Source organism: Mycteria americana, chromosome 3 (genome assembly GCF_035582795.1).
Source record: "Mycteria americana isolate JAX WOST 10 ecotype Jacksonville Zoo and Gardens chromosome 3, USCA_MyAme_1.0, whole genome shotgun sequence".
Lineage (NCBI taxonomy): Eukaryota > Metazoa > Chordata > Aves > Ciconiiformes > Ciconiidae > Mycteria > Mycteria americana.
In genome coordinates, this window is record NC_134367.1 from 102887256 (window position 1) to 102907981 (window position 20726).

Here is a 20726-nt window from a genome sequence, read left to right on the forward strand (position 1 = left end):
TTGTGGGAGTTTTGATTTATTCTTTCAAAATCTGTTTGCATTCCAGATTGAAATACAACCTGAGAAAATGCACACATACACACACACAAACACAGGTGTGGGTGTGCGTGTGCACACACACTCTCGGAATACCCCATAAAGTGAAACTTTAACAAAGGGTTGAGTTTTCTAACGGAAAGATTTTGTATTGATAAAATCAAGACGGTTCATTTAAATGCCAGTATTATGTTAAAATATAATACGAAGTAAAAAGGCTTGAGACTAAAAGTTTTTTCTGAAATGAAAGACCTTGCATATGCTCTTAATTTTGCTCCCCTCCCCAATGGCATTTCAGTGAAACCATTATTTTCTGCAAAGTACCTACATCCGAATGAAATGGCAACATTCCATTGGAAAATTTACATCCAGCTGTTCGAAGCTTTCTTCCACTGTTTGTTTAATTGTGAACTCATTTTGTTCACATCATAATGATTATAGATAGCTTATCTGTCTGGCATCTTAATTAGCAGACTACTAATTTAGGACTTCAACCTTTCTGGTTGCCGATAGCCTGTATTTTCTAACCCTTCAGTTAGTCTTTTCATTCATATATGCTATGGTTTTCATATATTCCATGTCTTCATTAAGCATAGGCTCTTTAATCATATCTGTTTTAATACTAAGATTATCGCTACAGTGGAAGAGAAAATCCAAATAGGTTTGTCATGGATCACGCCTTAAATGTGCAAAGAATCAGTTTATAACAAGGATCAGATAACTTAGAATTATGAGGTAATCTCCCATAAGATATTTGCTGGTTTTGAGAAAAATCGGTGCAGAGTTCTAGTCAGAAAAAGCAAATATTTTTATATAACGAACACACATTAAAAAAGTATATAAACAATGGCACTAAGATATATTAAACAGGCTTGGTCTTAAAATGGAATTATGTGCCCCTGCTATATATATATATATACACACACACACATATACTATATGTCATACATATACTTATATAATATTCTATTACTGTACATGTTTTCCTAGTAACTGAGACCTTAATGATCTGTAATGTATTTATCCTCCTATGGCCCTCATGTCAAAGTTTCCAGCAGCTTTCAATTTTAATCGCCAAAGTGGCTTCACATCAGCGCAGTGGGAGAAGTTTCTCCTGTGTAGGTAGTTTGCTGAAAGCTTTAGGGTTTACGAGATAAAATTTATCCTGTACGTGTTAGTTAGTTGTATTAGCGAGGCAAACTTGTTGTCAGCAAATTTGTCGTCACAACAGGTGCTACTTCTTCCCTTTGGTAGAAAACTCTTGAAAACCTCTGAATCGTTTGCACACTACTGATTTATCACTGTTGCTTTAGGTCTCACGTTGAGCTGCAGTCACGTTTGTGTGCAGCTGTCCTTTTCTGCACATGGCAGACTCACAGGATCACATGAAATGCTTCCAGCAGAAAGAATTGCCCATTGGATTTAGCAGAAAGCCTCTGACACATCCAGAACTGATCAGCTGTGCTCTTTTATGCAGGGAATGGATGAAGCTATAGCTTACACTGTTGCAATTATACCATGGGAACAAAACCAAAATAGCTGAATTTTGGAAGTTTGTTCAAGATTTGTCCCTCCTGGTAACGCGGAAAAATGAGACTCTTATGGTGGTGGGCAGGAGTATCTGATGTTTGAATAAAGCTTAGAAATGTTAAACATGTGCTTGTGAAACTAAAGCACAAATAGAACAGCTTTGATTCAGCACAGGTCTGAAAAGTCACATTTTGGTTCCTCACACTTACTTTTCATACCAACTTTTTGTTGATGTGATGTTTGTTACTCTTGTCCTGAAACTGTTTTTCCAAACTGAGCAAATCACTGCTTTGGTTGAAATTGCGTGTTTCTTTTGTGTTTGAAAACCAAAAGCCTGGACTAAGAGTTCCAATCATAATGTTACTAATTTACAAACATATATTCATTCCTCACCCTCAAAAAGAGTTTGTCCAATGATACGAACTTCTGCATCCCACTATGTCAATTGCATAAGTGAATCACAGAAATGTGATTACATGTGAGGCTCTCCAAAAATTTTAGATGACTTTTTAAACATCTCGCAAACTGAATCTCGGATTCTATATGGGTGGACGTCTGTGCCCTGGGAAGTTTTGCTGACATCAGTGACTGGGATGCTTCCAAAAGCAGGGGGAGAAATAAATAAAAAAAAAAAGTAGAGAAGAATAATAACTCTAACTATGTACTTGATCCCACAGGAGTCTTCGTTCCTGTGCTCAATACAGTAATACTGTCAGAAAGATGGCTATCAAGACAAATTGTATAGAAAACTTCAGAGCTGGAACACTTTCTAGGAACAAATAGAAAATCATTGGGGTATTTGAGGTAAATGTCAGTGCTGGTCCACAGAAATATATTTGCCATTAATCTCTGCTGACATTTTCTCTTTTAAGATGCTTTTTACAGTGGCTTCTTGTCTTGACATATGTCTGTCATTTGGGGCTCATGTTTTCCAAGATGGCCATTTTGCTCAGGCTGACTTTGCTTTTAAACTCCTCACTTTTAAGTTGCTTTTTCTAACTGAGGTGAAGAATGAAATTGATAAAACACATTGATTTTTCCATATGACAAAACATTTCTGAAGGTTGCTAGGCTGAAGGAGATTAATGCTTCCAGGATTTGAACAGTGACTTAACATTTGGCAGAAAGAATATATTGGTACCAAAGATATTCCTCCTGACGATCTTGTGAAAATTTGCCTGTTTGGCCAGTCCATACATGTCTGAAAAACTTGTTCGCATAGAATCATAGAATCGTTTAGGTTGGAAAAGACCTTTAAGATCATCAAGTCCAACCGTTAACCTAGCACTACCAAGACCACCACTATACCATGTCCCTAAGCACCTCATCCAAAAGTCTTTTAAGTACTTCCAGGGATGGTGACTCAACCACTTCCCTGGGCAGCCTGTTCCAATGCTTGATAACCCTTTCGGGGAAGAAATTTTTCCTAATATCCAACCTAAACCTCTCCTGGCACAACTTGTAGGCCATTTCCTCTTGTCCTATGGCTTGTTACATGGGAGAAGAGACCAACGTACTAACATGTTCTGTTTCCTTACAGCTCCAAATACTAGCGGGACTTTCCTACACAGCAACAGAGTTTTACGTACATATTGTTGTCTTTCACGATATAAAATCCGTAACACAACCGGTCTGCTCGGCTGTTTTCTCTGTTGGTCGCAGGCCATGCATGGCGTGGCTCAGACGTCCTTCTGGCTGCGAGGATCCTTGTGGCAAGCGCCGCGGGGCCTTGTGAGACCCTGTCCCCTTTGCTCACTGTGCTGCTCCTTTTGCATGGAGCTTCTGGGAGGCGAGGAGGAGAGCGCAGAAGGCGGCTGTCCTGGGTGGGACAACAACTCCCAGGGGACGAGAGGCTGGTCCAAGGGCGAGGGAGCTGAGGAAAAGGCATGGAAAGGAGAGGAAGGACCTGTTGCAGGTGGGACAGAGGAAAGAGTAGCAACAGAGGCAGGACCTGAGGCGTGGAAAGGAGGAGTGAACAGAGGGTGTAGCCACAGAACAGGGCCTGCCATAGCCAAGCTTCAATGAGGAAACACCCTACCCCTCAAAAAAACCCCCAACCCTGTGTAACGTACTGCACATCCATTAACCTCCTCTCATTTCTTCAAATCCCTTTTAGCATTAAATTCACCTCAAGCATTTGTTGAAGGTTGCCATAGATTTGAAGGTGTCAAGCCCTTCTGAAGATACATAGCGTGCTTGTGAATGTGGCTCCACGGCAGAATATTTCAGTATTACAGCCCCAAAACTATGGGAAATCAGACGCTACGGTTGCAGAACGTTACGGTTAGAAATGGAAGCCACCAAACCCGCGTTTTACAGTATCTTTATTCACCACAGGATCCTGATTCACTCTCAGATGCCATCTGTCTTGTGCACCAAGTCAGTCAGAGGTACGATGGAAGGAAAAAAAAAGCGCCTGTCATCGTGCGGCGGCACCGTGTCGTGATGTATTACCTGCGCCGTGGAGCAAGCCAAGACAGCACAGGCAACTTTTAATTCTGACATTTCCTCTCTTTCAGCTGCTTTACTTAGCAAAAGCAAGGCTTTTTTCAGCATTTTTACGGGGCTGTACGGGCAGTCAGTGCGGTCGTCCCTGTACGAACAGAGGGAAGCTCCTGCTTGACTGCAGGTGCTGGGTGCGTGAAGTTCTGGAGGTGTTTACGGAACCACAGCCTGACTGAAACTGGTGGTGCAACAGCTCTGCTTTCTGTTTCAACCAACAGCTTTGGGAAGAAAACCCACGAAAGAGAGCCATGGAAAGTGAGGAGATCTCCCCTTGACGAAAATCCTCATTTTCTCCCCAAACCCGGGGGGTGCTCAGCACCCCCCGCACCACCGGCCGCTGAGGGACGGGGCGGGGCGGGGCGGGGCGGGGCGGTGGCTCTCCCGCCCGCTGTGGGCGGGCGCGCGCGCCAGGCGGCGAGCCCCGCCGCTCCAACGGCCGCCGTTCGAGCGCGAGCGGGGGCGCGCGCGCAGGGCGGCGGCGGCGGCGGCGGCGGCGGCGGCGGGCGGGGGTAAGGAGGAGGAGGAGGAGGAGGAGGAGTCACGCTCCCCGGCACGCTCCGCCGGCCCGCCCCCCCCTCCCCGCCGCCCCCGCCCGGCGCTCCCGTCTCGCAGCCGCGGCGCCTGCCAGCGCCTCTCCTGCGTGCGCTCCACTTGGTACGGCCCACCCCGGGGATCATGGCGATTGATGGTAAGTAGGCCAATAACGGGCTCCTCTCGCCCCGAATCGCTCCCCTCCCCCAGCCCCCTCCTCTCCCTCTCCTCCCCCGGGCACGGGGAGGGGGTGGCTCCAGGGGGGTAGGGCTCCCACCGCGGCGTGAGGTGGGGGCGCACCGAAGGCGAGCGGCACCCCCGCCCGGCGGTGCCCGGAGCCGGGCTGAGGAGGGCGGCAGGCGGGCTCGGTTCTCCTCCCCTCCCCTCCCCTCCTCTCCTCTCTCTCCCCCCCCACCCGCCCCGGCCCGGCGGCGGGGGCTGCAGCGGAGGGGCTGTTTCGTGCGTGGGGGAGAGGTGAGTGTCGCTGCTCCCTCCTCCCGTCTCCGAGCCGGAGAGCCGGGAAGGGGTAAATAATCCCTGCCACGGTGGCCGGCATCCTTCCTCTCCCTCCTCCTCCGCCGCCTGCCCCAGGGATGCCGGGCGTGCGCCTGTGGGCGCCGCGGAGGGGACCCGAGGAGGACGGAGCCATCCTCTCCGTGCCGTGAGCCGCCCTTGCTGTGGTGGGGAGGCGGGGGCGGGCGGCTCCCCCCCGGGGCCGGCTGCGGGGCCGGGGCTGTGCCGCCTCTGCCCGCCGCCGGGTCCGAGACCGCTGGAGCGAGGGGGTGTCTCGGAACAACCCGCACCCCGGTTGTTAAATGTCAGCTGCTGAACGTGCGCAGCCTTGTCCATCCTCCCCGGAGAGACTTTGCCAACTGCTTTAAAACTAGTCGTCCCTCCTGGCCCTCAAGTCTCTGCAAACTGCTTCCCCAGGCGAGGGAGGTTCCCTGCTCTCTGCCGGTTGCCCGGCTGCTGAGAGCTAACAGGCTGTATAGCAGCTTGTGTCCGCAGATCTTTCTAGTCATCACTTAAAAACAACAACAGAGGAGTGAGATGTACTAGACACTTGTTGGGTTTGTTTGGAGATGGTCATCTTAAAAGGCAGGGCTCCTGAGCTTTGTTTCGAAACCATTCCTCTCGATTCTGAGAGTCATTTTACACCTCGCAAAAAATCCTTAAAAATAAATAAACCCCAGAACTTTATTTCCAGCAAAAGAAGGTCTTAAGGTATGCCGCTTCCTTGACCGTGGTGTTTCTTTCTGAAAGCATCTGTTGTTATAACTTAAAGAATCTAGGAAAACAGTGAGGGAGGGAAAAAACCACACTGTTCTTGTTTGTTTTGCATGTGGGATGCTTCTGTGCTGTCAGTTTCCTTGAATTAGTAATTCAGGCCTCTGTAAGGAGAAGTTGCACTGCGCAAGCAAAGCTGCGTGTTCACCCTGTCTTGGAAGCTGTGCGCATCAGGAGTCTAAGTTGGCCGGCTTTAAGTTGGCTAGGTTCTTTTCTGCTGAAAAGCCCTCAATATTATCAAGAATATAGCAAAAATTTCTGCAGGGTCTGGACTTTTTACATAACTCAAGCTGAGAAAAAAAAAATTATTGGTCCTTCAAAATCTGTCTCTGTTTTCATTTTAGGCTGTATTATCCCAGAAATCTGAGAATTTGTTAGATCTGAAAATATTCACAAAATGTGAAATTTGTGTTTAATATTTTCAGACGATTTAGGGTATTACTTCCTAAAAGTTAAAGCAAATACTTCTGAATGAATTAAGCAATCCAGCCTTAGAAAAGAATGCAACACTTCTCATTAGGGCCAGACTTTAGAGGTAGCCCAACTGTCTTGTATACACTTATCTGAAATTGCCAAAATGGGACTTAAGCTCTTGAGAAAATTAGGTGCATAGTTTACAGTTAAGTGTGAGGCAGGAGAAAAAAAAATCCCAATCATGAAAGTGATCTGCTAGGTTTTGATTTAGTACTCTTCCTGAAGGCAGAAAATGCAGTGTATTTTTCTGCTGTAGTCTGTAGCAGGCATGCAGCATCCTCTTTGTTTTCAACTGAATAGCTGATTGCTGTAGATTTGTTAGTAGGTGTTACAATTTTTATTCCTCATTGACTGTACTGTTTACCAGTATTATTTCCTGGCCAGCAGTATTTAAAAATACGAGTTTGATTTGGGTGAATACTAACTCTTGAAGTCAGGATCAAACCATAGGACTTGTAGTCTAAAGTGTCCAAATACAGAATTTACATTCCAAGTACATTTGTAAATGTATTTAATTAAGTAAACAGAAAATACTTTGCTCAGTTCTAAAGACACTGCAGTTGTCCAGATTTTTTTTTTTTTTTTGTAAAGGCACGGGAAATAAACAAGATTGAAAACTTCTGATTGAAGAATAAATATAAAATAGTTCAAAACTCCTTCAAAGCAGGACATAGCCAGTTATATGTGAAGAGTGCACAAACTTAAAAGAGCTCAAATTAAAATAAGATGTTAGCTGCAAGGAATTAAGTGCTTTTGGCTGTTCTTAAAAATCTGTAAGTACCATTTCCAGTGTCACTTTGTCAGCATACCAGTTTATTTACATTGGTTCTAACACTAAAACCCCAAGTTTTTGTAAAAGTGAGGCTTTTTGTATCAAGTGTTACAGAGAACCAGGGAGCTGCTGGCCATGGCCAATGACCATTGTCGTTTTGGTCAGTCACAATGCTTTGTTACTTTTTTGCATTATGGTCACTGACAGACTTTTAAAAGATGAGCATTCTTCATGTGATCAAGTTCAAAGCCCTAATTTAGTGACTGTGGGAACAGTTACATCTTTTTCTTTAGAAAGTTAGTGTCATGTTAAAACATGTTATTTTTTACTTCTTTATAAAGACATCAGGTATATTGTTTGCACAGGTCGAGCAGTCTCAGATTTGCGAGGAAACAGCAGAGGGCAATGCAGTTGGAAAAGTTTTGGCTCAAATGAGATTAAAGAATTGTATTTACAGTTCTTACTTCTGTATATTTCTCTTCCAAAACAAAATTAGTGTTAGTATGAAGTAAGAGCTCTATTTTAAGATCCAAGGTTATTCATTGCTTAATAGTTCCACATTTTCATAGGGAAAGGTTAAATTAATCTAATATGGAGAGTATCAGAACGGGGAGGATGGCAAATATGGTAGAGAGTATGGCCAAACTGAAAGCAGTAGTAAGACCAGAATGGCAGCCAGCCTGAGAAAAGATCCTCTCACCTACAGCTGCCCAGGCCTGGGGTCTTGTGGCAGTTTGCTGGGATTGGGAAGAGAGAGAGTTGAGGAGTCACTTCTGAGAATCCTTCAGTATCGCAGTGGTACTGTTCCTCATGGCAGCATTAATTTGATTTCTTTATGCTGCTTTTCCTCTTTTGAGCTCTAGCAAAACTTCGGCACCTGCCTTAAGAGTTCTGTTGAATTGAGGTCTGGGTGAGGAGCTAGCGATGGAAATCATATTGCAATTGCATGGAGGAGGGAAAAGAAATATAAAGGTCGCAGTGGCATGCTTTGTAACCTAAGGCTGAATTGCATATCTTGCATAACCTCATGAATCTACTTTTACCAGGTTTTTGGGCTGAACTTGAACATGCCGTAACGTGGTATAGGCTATACAAAAGTGTATGCTTCTCAAGGAGGGGAATACATTTAGAGAAGAACCTTTCAGACTGAGTTAATTCTTTTTGAATTTAAACTCTTTCCTGTGGTTTCCATTGTGAGGAGTTTAGTGTTAAGAACTGAGAAGTAGTATTAAAGAGAATAATGAGCCATACAGATAAAATGAATCTAGTAGAGAAGAATGAATTACAGGGTAGTGCTGTCATCTAGTAAGTTATTGCTAGAGTAATGAGACTAATGAACATGGCTTCCCGGATTTCCCCCTGTGATCCTACCAGTGTAACACTTGCCCTTCCTCATGTAGTATGCCAAGGTCCTCGTCGTGTATCTAGGCTTTTGAATACCTTTCGTTTTGTTCCTGCATCTCCCGAGTGTCTCTGGAGTGTCCTGAGCTCTCCGATGTTTCTAACAAGATTGTCCCTCCCTCTCTTTCCTCATCTGCCAGCTGTTTGGTTGGGAGCAGGCAGCTGCAGCTGTGTGCTGTGCATGGATTTATCAGCTGGTTGGCTGTCCGTGTGTTTCATGGGGTCTATGGTTCTGTTGTATTTGACTGCTGATGTTTTGTGAAACATAGAATCCAAAAGTATTAAGTTCTTAAAACTTTCTGTCAATTTTGGTTTAAATTAGCCAGTGAATTTGTAAGCAATAGAAGGATGGGGCAGGAAATGAACTGTTTAATTATATAACCCTCATTTCCTTGGGAAGCAAAGACAAAAATTACTGAATGAACCTACTTTTTGTTTATGTATATAGGAAGAGAGAGGATTTAGAACACTGCTTCATATAGGTTACATGAAAACTCTGCCTAGCTACAAATTTCCAGAATCCAGAAAAGGAAACAAAAGAGCAATGAGCTGTGTACAGTGCTTAGGTAGGAGTATCGTATGTGTGGCTCATAGGTTGAATCTGGCCTAGGGAACAGTTTTATCTTGACTTCCAAATTACCTGGGATATTCGGGTGTCACTAGCATGTACTAGAAGGGTGTAAGATGACATAAAGATCCTCAAGTTAGTGGTGGCCTGAATTGGCCATAGTGCTTCTGAATCCAAGTTGGTGCAGCCAGGGCAGGGGTTGAGCAGCAGTATTAAATAAAGCCTAAACATAAGAAGCTGTATTTTGTACTTAGTCCCACATTTAAACACATTTGTTAAATGTGGGGTGGATCAAATGTCAGGGTATCAGATTTGATCAGCCACACAGAATCTGTTTAATGCTGTCTTATGCTCATTCACTGTCTGTAGTGGAAACTATTCAGTAAGTGTTACCTGGTATTAATTTTTTTAATGTCATTGTAAGGATGATTCCCTGCATTACAACTACCTGAAAGGAGGTTGTAGAGAGGTGGGGGTTGGTCTCATCTCCCGGGTAACAAGTGATAGGACGAGAGGAAATGGCCTCAAGTTGCGCCAGGGGAGGTTTAGACTGGATATTAGGAAATTTTTCTTCACTGAAAGGGTTATCAAGCATTGGAACAGGCTGCCCAGGGAAGTGGTTGAGTCGCCATCCCTGGAGGTATTTAAAGGCCGTTTGGATGAGGTGCTTAGGGACATGGTGTAGTGGTGGTCTTGGTAGTGTTAGGTTTACGGTTGGACTCGATGATCTTAAAGGTCTTTTCCAACCTATACGATTCTGTGATTATTTGCTGATGCCAGTAAAACCTTGTGCCATATGCAAAATTACCAATTTCCTGGTTGGATTTGTGTTACACCATCATCACTGTAGTGTTACGGATCTGTTGAAATAAAGAAAACCATTAGATCTCTATCACCTTTTAGGTAATAGAGTGTGCTAACTTTAAAAAAAAAAATCTAACCTCTAATGCTCTACAGGCTTTTTTTTGACAAGCTCCCCATGGGCTGAGGTGAAACTATCATACTTGATGTAAGAACAGTTGATGTGTTGCAGAGTGAAATTCTTGAATTCTGTTCATTTTTAATGCTTAGCACTTTTGCAAATTGGAACTCTTGGCGTTCAAGATGGGCATGCAGGAAAGCAAACACACAGTCGCTACGTGATTAAAAATGTTGGCTTATATTACTGCCCATCGAAATACAGGGGATCTGTAAGAGAGGAAGGAGGCTTGCTGTCTTCCAGAGAACTTTCCATTAGGTCATATTTTCTCTTCACATTATTCCCAGCCTGATTGAATTACACTTCTTCCAGCTTTTGTAATGAATGATACGAGACATCCACAGCTCATACTCTCAGGCTTTTTCCTGAATATTGTCAAGCTTTGGACTGCATAAGGCAAAGGTCCTATATGGTATATAAAACTAAATGTGCAGCTGGGAATTGAAGTGAGGATTTCAAGTCAGCATTTAATCCTTGCAATTCCTAATTTTTTGAGTGTTTAACTCTTGGAGGTAGGAGATGTTTTCTGATTTCTGTGTAGATCTGTCTCTAGAGTGAGATGGAGAAACTTTTGGGATGGTTTTGAACGTTAATTGTCAGACAGCAAATAAGTGTTGAGTTTGTGAACTAATAGGTCATGTTCTGCAGAGGAACATATTCTTCAGTGTGAAAAGTGGTAGGTTCAGTATGATTGACACACATCTTAGAGGTATTTTTGTTATGTAGTCTAAAATAAGCAGTTTTCCTACTAACTGGGATCTTTTGAAATATAAATTCTTGGTAGTAGTTTCCCTTTGTATCACAAACTCACTGTTTTATCTGAAATATGAGAAATCCAGTTACTAATACTATTTCTGTGAGTATATTTTTCTCACCATTTCTTTGAATAACTAAAATTAATAAAATGTACACTTTAAATTATGCACACGAGTCCATAGATCAATAATAATTTAAAAAAGAAATATTTCTCAGCTTACGTTCTGTTGTGAAACTTTGCTCTAGAATGGTGATTCAGTAGTGTTAACTAAAAACTGTAGGAATTAGCTAAAAATCATACTAATTTCTTATCCCTTTTTTTGCTATCAACTTTTGTTGTTGACATCTTCCTTTTTATTTCCAGGACATTTGATAGCAGTGTACGTTGCTCGGCAATGTATATTTAATCTTTTTGTCATTTGCAGTGAAGCAATAATTCTTCTTGTAGCTGCTGATTCTCTTTCTATTCTTATTTTAAAAAGTATCCACAGGTTTTATATTGGGTCAGATTTGAACCATTTATACTGAATGTTTCTGTTGCTAGTTATATTTACTGTAGCTCTTCATTTCCACTAGTAAGACTTACCTGAAGAAGTATTTGAGAACAAGGTAAAATAAAGAACTTACTAATCTTTTTTTAGTGCTAATTATATTTCAGTTGTCAGAAGAGTGGGGAAAGAGAAGTGTCTGGTCATTCTGGGTAGAAAGGAAGCTGCAATACTATTATTTTCATGATGGGGGGGGAGAAGGTCCCTGAGAACCTCTCTACTTTATGACGTAGTCAGCTTAGAAAATCTATGCTATCTCTATTTCTTTTTGGCTTCTGTAAGTCCATGGAGATGCTTCCATTTATTTCAGTGTGGGCAGGATCAGTTGCAATATTTTGAGAAACAGAAATGGCTATGCTATTCTTGATTAATTGTCATTGATTGCTAATTCATTGATTAGTGTCGTTGGTTCTGTTGATTACAAATATAATTAAAAATTAAATATTTTCTGTGTGAAAAAAGTTTTAATGTTTGTCACTACTTTTATGGTCAGATAACAACAAACAAAATGTTCTTAACTTAAGTCAGGACAGGTAGATGACCTTATCCTTAGGCTAAGAAGTTAATAAATAGCAATGATTTTAAATGGTGCTAGCAAAGAAGACAGTCTTTACAGTAGGAGTTTGTATTATAAAACCAGAACATTGATTTCTAACTTTTACTCTTGAAAACTTCTGGTTTTGAACACGTCTGCTGCTAATTGAATCTGATACTTATTTCTCTTATTAGTGGGTTAGACAGTAAATAATTGTTCTTTATTCACCTGCTTACGTCCACCATCTGTTGTGTTTTTTTTCCAGGTCCAAGAGTCTTAGACTATTAAATCATTCCTCATATGGAAAACATTGTGTTTTAACCATTTTCATTGACTGTTTTTGCCTTTTTCTGTCACTTCTGTGGTTCTATTTTATTCTTTGAGGTGGTGGGACAGAGAGGAGACCAAAACTGCACAAAATATACAAGATGTGGGCATGTAATAAGTATATAAAATAGCAAATTTGATTTTTTTTTTTAACTTGCTGTCTCTTTCCTAATAAATTCAATCATTGTTTGCTTTTTACTCTGCTTTTGGGCTACTTCCAAGGATTGAACTTTAAACATTTCATTTTTTACATAGGCAATATTATTTGTAGACTAAAATTGTAAAAAGACTAAAGGAATGCAGAGGTGATTTTGCACCATCAGTGAGGATGGGCTAATGAGTGTATGTAACCTTTTTAGGAAAAATACCATACTGATGCTAGCTGTAGAGTTGCTGTTCTGTGAAAGTCTTTTCAGCTTTGTTTGTTTTCCTTTACAGTTAGCTGTCTGTTCACCTAAAACCAGATTCTTCCTTAAAATCAGCTCATGGTATGAGGCAATTTTTCAAGGAGTAGATTTGTTGATATATGTAAGCCAGAACACTTTCATTATAGTTGTCTTTTAGAATAAATTTATAGTACGTTATATGGAACAGCTTAGCATAAGAATGAGTTTCCTAAGTATCTTGTATTCATAGCGAAAGCATTAGTATTCCCACATGCTTCAGGCATGTTAACATTAACAGTGTGGTAGGCTTTTTCACTTGTATCCCATTTTATGTTTCTGCACCATAGCACCTCTATTTTATGTATTTGCTGCACAGCACTGTTGTTTCCTTCTCGTTTGACAGTCCTGCATGCTCGAGGCAGGTGGCCAGCTGTACCTGTGATCTGTAGATTGACTATGACTGTGTCTGACATAGGGTCACAGAGCAGGAGTGAAGGAGCTCTGCTGAAATGCACGTCCCTTGCCATTGCTGTGTGTGAGCAACAGCTACTCCTCTGTAATTTGACAAGGTGGGCTCTCAAGGGCTGTAATGAACGCTGTGCCCCTCACCCTGTTGTGCTACTCAACCTGTGTGATATTGTCATTCTGCAGTGGAGTTGCACAGATTTGTCAAGAGGAAAAAATAGTTGTCTAATGTTGAATAAAATGTTAAGTGAATGTTTGTTGAATGTAGTCCAAACTTATGAAAATGCTAATTAAAATACAATCCTCAGCAGGAAAGTAATTTATCATATAAAAAGTATATCCCAAAAGTTACACCCAATGACAAAGACCTCTGTGATATGGTGTAATGTTCTGCTGCAGCTACTAACATGGATTTGCTGCTGAACTGAAGAATGTATTTTATACACAGTACCCTAAGTTGCACCACAGTATTGATGCTGGAACTAAGACTGTGTGACAAGTTTGTTGAAGGGATGGAAGGCACCCTCACGGAGTTTGTGGGTGATGCCAGATAGGAGAGCAGTTTGTATGCTGGAGGGCAGGGCTGCTATCTTTCAGCTCAGCAAGCTGAAAGAATGGGCTGAAGGGAACTACATAAACTTCAACAAGGACAAATGAAAAGTCCAAGCCTGTGCAGCACTACAAGTTGGGGACAGACTGGCCAGGAGCAACTCTGCACAAAAGAACCTGAGGATCCTGCTGAACAGCAAATTGAACGTGGATCAGCCATGTGCCTCTGCAGCCATGTAGACTGACTCCGTATCCGGCTGTATTAACCCAGTATAAAAAAGACTGACAAACTGGAGAGACTCCAGCAGAGTGCTGCTAAGCTGGTGGGGGACTGGGGCACACAGCACATGAGGAGGGGCTTAGGAAATATGTTTGTGTAGTCTGGGGCAACCTGAAGGGGAGTCTTATTGCAGCCTTTCACTATATAAGGGTGTCTAAGAAATGGAAATGGGTTCTGCAGGTGCACAGTGAAAGCACATGAGGCAATGGGCATGAGCTACATCAAGGGAAATCCTGAGTGGCTGTAAGGAAGAAGTACTCGCAGTGAGAGGGGTGATACCTTCCCTGCCTTCCCATAGTAACCAGTAGTGCCTGGAGAGGTCATGGCATCTTGGTCCTTGCAAAACTTGGTTGGTTGAGGCCCTGAGGAACCTCCTGTAGAGATGGTCCTGCTCTGAAGTCTCTCAGAGCACCAGAGGTCGCTCCCAATCTAAATCACTCTATGATAATGCCTATGTTAAATTTCCTAGCCAGTTATTTTCAGCACCTAGTAGTGGAGTTTCAGCTAAAATCCAAACATAGTAGAACTTTGAATTGCATTAGTTTTAGAAAGGCATAAAGTCTTACAATTTAATCAATTCAAAATTCAGGTGTTGTTTTATCTTCTTTGATGTACACCTTTTCATCTTTTTGGTGTGATATCTTGGCAAGTACAGACTTGGTATAAAAAAATCTCTGTCTTAAATTGAGAAAATTAAACTTCATCAGGTGTTTCAGCTGCCTCTGTAAAACAACTGGCCATTCTGTTTGTGCTAAATGTTTGAATGATTTAGATTTTAGGGCCACTAGGTGGTCCTTCTTGCTCAAGAAAATTCAAATGTTTTGTTGAATGTGCAATTCTAAAATTACTTCATCTTTCATTATTTCCCATTTTACTTCAATTGTCTGAAATTATGAAAGGCTCTATGTCCCCAGGTGGGTTTTTTGTATTCTCAGATTGCATTTTGGACAAAGTATTATGTAGTTTTATGTGCAAACTCACTTTAAACTGTTAAATAGGAGATAATGTTCATAGTCAAGATGCAATAGAATGAATAATAATAATTTGTATCTAAATCAAACTTAAATTTTAATTAACTATAAAAGTGTGGTGACCTACCACTATATTAAAATCAATTACTTTTAAGTAACGTTTAAAGACTGTAAAATATAAGAGGTCATACCACTGAACCTTTGGGATTTGTGGGCTAACCAACACAAACCCAATCTTTTCAGACTGAAATGCTAAATTAGCAGTTAATTTCTTGCTGTCATGCAGAATGTTTTCATGTTATCAGTTTCATTTCCTTCAATGACTACATTATTCAAAGCTGAGAGACTTCTTGGGAGTTGGAAAGACAGAAAAACTTGTGTTCGTTTGTTAATCTGTGTGTAAAAGCAAGGTGTCAATATTGTATTAGTTCCACAGTTTTGAAGAGCACTGGGGAAAAGAAGAATTTGCGCAGGTCACTTGAGGTTAATATTTCATGTGTTTAATAAATTGGTTAATTTAAAATATAAAAGATGGTCTATTCAACTTTATTTTCAAAACATGTGGGTCACTTGATGTATTTTTATTTAGCAGTTGATTTCCATCCAAAAGCAGTTTGGAAAAAGAGTAATAGATTAATCACCTATGAAGTAAGAAATATCATTCAGCATTTTCTAATCAAATAAAAAGGAAAAAATTAAGATCCTGAATGAATGCATGTTAAATTGTATAAATTTATTATGTAGCCTTGTGGTCAATAAAAAGTAACATGAGGATTAATGTAAAGGCTTTATTTAGTGGAACACCATCATATTTTAGCATCTGAACAATTGAAAAAAAGATATCTTTCTTTAGAAAACATAGGTAGCAATGCAAAATCCAAACCTAACATTAGTATTTTATGATGAGATTTCGAGCTGGTTGATTTCACTGAGGGCAGTGTATAATTAAAAGCTAATGCTGCTCACTGTTCTTCTCTCAGTCATTTCTAGGTGAATCTTTATTTTTAACTAACTGTCTAGCATCTGTGTAATGAAAAATTGTTTTATTTTTTCAGTAATTTTTATTCTTTCTTCACTGCTGAATTTAAGTCTATTGGGGGAAGAAGATCTAGGGAGAAGAGTTTCAGTCACTCTTTTTGTTTCTCTTTTGTAGCCTGAAGGTGATTGCAGTGACTTTAAAAAAGATTGTAATCTTCTCCTAAAGTTTGTTTTTTTAAAATGCCTTGTTGTTGTAAAACCAGATTTTTTTTTTACTTAGGTTTTTTTATTTTTTTCCTTCCAGAATGTTTTCTTAATGAAAATTATATTGTCCAGTTTCTACAATGCACTGAAAAGAGTGCATTCTAGTTGTTATATTGCTATTATAACTGGGTTTTGTAATGGTGATGACTATACAAAACTCACAGGATCCTCAGGCTCATTGGTGCTTGATTTCCCATTCAAGAGTATCTTTGAGGTTTGTATTTCATACTACTGAATATGAAAAAAAAAGTATGTTGACATAAAATGAGGATTCTTTTTAATTTCATACCTCACAGACATTTAATGTTATTTTAGAAGAGTGATGTTTTACTCCATTTATTTGATCCCTTTTATCCTTTTTTTCCTCTAATATATGCATTTCCTACAGTCATTTCTTTAAAATATAAATTTAACTACAAATACAGCTATCTTAAAACTTTTACAACACTATCTGTTAGTGTTATCAATTATGAGTTTTAACTATTAGTTGATATTATATCATAATATCCTTTATTATATGGCATCATTCCTTTATTATGGAATGAAGAACAGTAATAAGTGCCATATAATGTATTTCCACATTTTTGAGGTTGAAAGAATTTTGTTATCTAAAGCTTGTTTTAGTGTGTTGTGAAGTGTTTGGAGCCCAGTAGTGATTAATGCATATGGAATAGATGTTTTGTGAGTTTTTAGAACTGTCTGTTTTCATGAGATTGCAGGGAACCGGGTATGAAAACCGAAGCAGTTCCCTTCAGTTCTGTATTCATATACATGCAGTCTTTTGTTGTCAGTGGAAAAAGGCTTAGTGGGTGTTAGGGTATGGTTAAGATAGGCCATAGCTTGCTGTAGCTTGGAATTTTAAGGTTTGACTGTGGGGCGTATCGTTCCAAAATGTATTAATCTAAAAGAGAAGAGGATCATGAATACTGTAAATGTATTCAATATAAAGTAATCATAATAAAAAAAATAAACTCTTCCAATAATTTCTAGATACCATTAAAAGAATCTCTTCAACAGTTTGTAACTGCCTGTTCCTCCTTCTGCAAGGCTTAGCACTAGCTTGTTTCATGTCTCATCCCTGTATCACACCTTGCTCTTTCAACATGGTTAACTGAATGTATTCTCCTTCCTTCGTGGATTCCTTCATTGTCCTCACTAGGTAGACCTCACAACTGTGTTGGTGTTTTGTTTACTAGATGTAATTCTAACATTAGAATGTTTTTTATTAAAATGTAAACTAAAGCTTAATATTTCTAGCAACAATTTTATTATTCTCAAATATCTCAAATTCTGCACAGCTTTTTTTTTTTTTTTAAATTAAGAAAAAATTCTTAAGGAGAAATTCCAGGTAAACCCAGCCTTTAGTAACAGGCTTTGTCTTGAAAGATAATAATAACATTTTGGCATTCTATTATGTTACAAATATTTTTTATATTTTGAGAATTATTCTGTAGATAGTAGTTCCCTCAGAACAGGAAATTATGTTTTATACTTGGGAAATATTAGTGTGGCTTCAGTTAATTTGCTTGCATTTGTAATTTTATCTGCATAAATGTTATGTAAAACTCTTCAGACTGCACCATCATTAGCAATATTAAGCCAAAGGTACATTTATTGTTTTCTCCAAAGGATATCATGTATAAATTTAAAACTTGTTAAATCGATCTTTTGCATTTTTATTAAATGACATGGTTTTACAGCTTTTTCTTTTACACTGTTTATAAGCCTTATTAAGAAGCCAAATACATTTTATTTGTTAATATTTTTAATGATTTATTTCCACATAGGTGGAGAACGAACTTGCGGTGTACATGAGCTAATCTGCATTAGAAAAGGTAAGGAATGATTTGTGAAAGTGAACTTCTTAGCTTGTGAATAGTACTGGTGAGAAATCTGCTACCTAATGGTATGATCTTACGTTTTCTGGATCTTAAGTGTCGCATCTTTGTGTTGCAAAATCTTTTGATGATGACACTGTCAATGAAAAAAAGAAAAAAATAATTAAATAAAATGTGACATTCCAAAATAAAAATTGATTTTTCACAGAAAGGAAAAATGTGCTCTTCCAATATTCACTGAATTACATGGAAGTTGTTACTGTTGTTCAGCTGTGATAAAGACCACAAAAACTTTGATCTTTGCCTTGTCCAGATATTTGTAGGATGATTTGATTTTTAGTAGTAATAGAAAGTTGTGAGGATATTTTAAAAAACTGATGTAATGGACTGGCAATCTCTGCCTGTGTTTTCAGTTGAGATCCTAATGACTCAAACTTCTTTGGAAACAACTGTATCTGTAATGAAACCAGTAATTGATAGAGCATGAAACAGAGCTGTGCTTAATAGAGGACTTTTATAGGTTTAAAGCTGAGTTACAATGACTGAAGTTGGAGTTTGACAGTACAGCTCAGCTGATATAACGACTAGATACAGTTCTGTTTTCTGTCCCCTTTGCCAGCCCTATGCTCCTTTCTGCGGCATTGATGTTGAATCTCCGTGTTCTGATCTGAAAGCTAATCTTAACCAAAAAAAAAAAAAAATCTTCAAGGATTAGTTCCTTGAGTTGACTCACCATTAGGTCAGAAGGGTCTCAGTCCTTTCAAAAGGAAAGGAGTAAGAAAGTGTGGTGGGAGAGGAGGAGGGCTGCAAGACTCTTTTGACAACAACTAAGTGTTAGACTGGGTCAATAGTATTGTCAAATCACATCATACTTGGTAGGAAGAAATTTTGTTTGGCCTCTGAATAGAGCTTAGTTTCCATTCCATTTGCTTAAAGGTGTTAGTAAAATTGGGGGTTTTTTTTGAAACATTTACTTAATATCTCCTAACCTCAGTATTAAGTCTACCGGTTAAGGTGAAAAATAGTTTTATGGTCACAAGTCATCTTTTCCAAATATATATTAAAAGAATAATTGAGTGTTGTGTATGGTTTGACAGTATTGTAATTAAAACAATTTTCTGCTTTTTAAAACTGTGAATCATTTCATTCTTGCTTTTTTATTACTTCTTTTTCATTTTGGAGTGGGAGGTTACTTTTTCCTTTTTATGTTTTGGTGTTTGGTTTTTTTGTTTGTTTTTTTTTTGTTGTTTTTGTTTTTTTAAGACTTCTTTATTGCTGTCTCTGTTTTTCCGTTAATGGATAAGTCGGTACACACAGTGCTCTGTATTCCTTCTGTAATAGGCTCTGTTTTTCTTTCTGAATTACAAAACTCATTGGAAGTTCAGGAAGCCTACTGATAAAGTTTCAAAATCTATTAATCTTGCTAATCCCTGTTTATTTCAGGGATCTTAAAATCACTATAGTGATTTTAAGAAAAACAATTTTTCTGCATTCTTGGAGGCAGTGCTGTATGGTTTTTAATATTATTGCTGGGAAGCTAAATGAAAAGATGCGCATTTTTTTTAAAGTTCTATGTTATGTTTGAACATTAGATTCTAAGCTCCATTTGTCATTGATATGATATTGTAAACTTTCCATTTGTCATTGATACGATATTATAAACTTTTTTTTTAATAACAGTTGCATGGAACCTGTGTTTTAGCACCGGTGGTTATAAATTAGTCTAGGGATAAGTGTGATTAAAAGAGAAGTATCCTCTTAGTGCCATTTATACCTGCAATATGTTGGGTTCCTTTTTTCTTCATACAAGTTTCCATGTGTATTCTAACCTTGTGTGCCTCTATGCCCAGCCATGTTACTGCCGAATTTCTCCTTGTAGTGTGTGGAGCTGGTGCATTCTTGTCTGTCCTCTCTCCCTACTTGAGGTGTACATATGAAGCAGAAGGTGCTTGCCATCGTACTATAAATCTTCCAGTCATGTAGTGTTTTGGTTACTTTAGCTAAGACTTTACATCATCTGATACGCATTCAAGATGTTTTAATTGTCTAACTAATGGCCAGGCTCTTAAGGATTACTTTATTTGCCAGTTGTCCAGGCCTGCTTGTTTGCCAGGATCAGAGTGCATGATCAAAATCTGTATTGACCTCCTCAGAATAGGAAAGCCTTTCCAAGCTGAGAATTCCTGGCTGCCAGCAGTCTGGAGCTGTCAAATCAGACCTTGCAGCTCTGTCCTTAGGGGCACTGGGTACTCATTTCAAGCTTATACAGGATCAAGTTGAAAAGTTTTGTGGCATAGAGGTCTTCCCCCTCACCATCTCTTGTTGGTGCCGTGAAAGCCAAGCCTTTTTTGATCCGTGAGCTCACTGTGGAAGTTTGATGGACAAATTAAGTATTCACTTTGACATATAGATAATTCCCTGTAGTCTTGTCTGGTGCTAGGTAAGTTTGCACTGTCCCCCTCTCCTTTTTCACTGGTGTCTGTGTGACTGTGGCACCAGGAGAGTACACCCTGGCACTCCTAGCATCCATTCACTCATTTTCATCAAATGCTATCTATGAGGCTTTGAGAGTTGGTGCAGTGTTTGACAAAATGGTTCTGCATTTGCGATCTGCCTGAAAGGCTCTGATGCTTTCTGCCAGGTGACAGTAGGTAACTGCGACTGCCAGGTGACTGTAGTTAGAGTGCCCATGTGGAACCTCTGAAAGAGTAGTGGTAAATAGCCAGCATAATTAACTAGAGTTAGA

General features: G+C 39.7%; 1 protein-coding gene across 3 annotated transcripts in view; it reads left to right on the top strand.

Moving 5' to 3' along the window:
* The first annotated feature begins 4487 nt into the window (after window positions 1–4487).
* The window catches only part of SYT14 (synaptotagmin 14), a 104662-nt gene continuing 88423 nt past the window's right edge, over window positions 4488–20726 (top strand). For all 3 annotated transcript variants that reach the window (XM_075496347.1, XM_075496349.1, XM_075496348.1), the window contains exons 1-2: window positions 4488–4759; window positions 17930–17977. In XM_075496347.1, coding sequence (XP_075352462.1) covers window positions 4747–4759; window positions 17930–17977 — 61 coding nt within the window. In that variant the 5' untranslated portion in view covers window positions 4488–4746. The remainder of the gene's footprint in view (window positions 4760–17929; window positions 17978–20726) is intronic.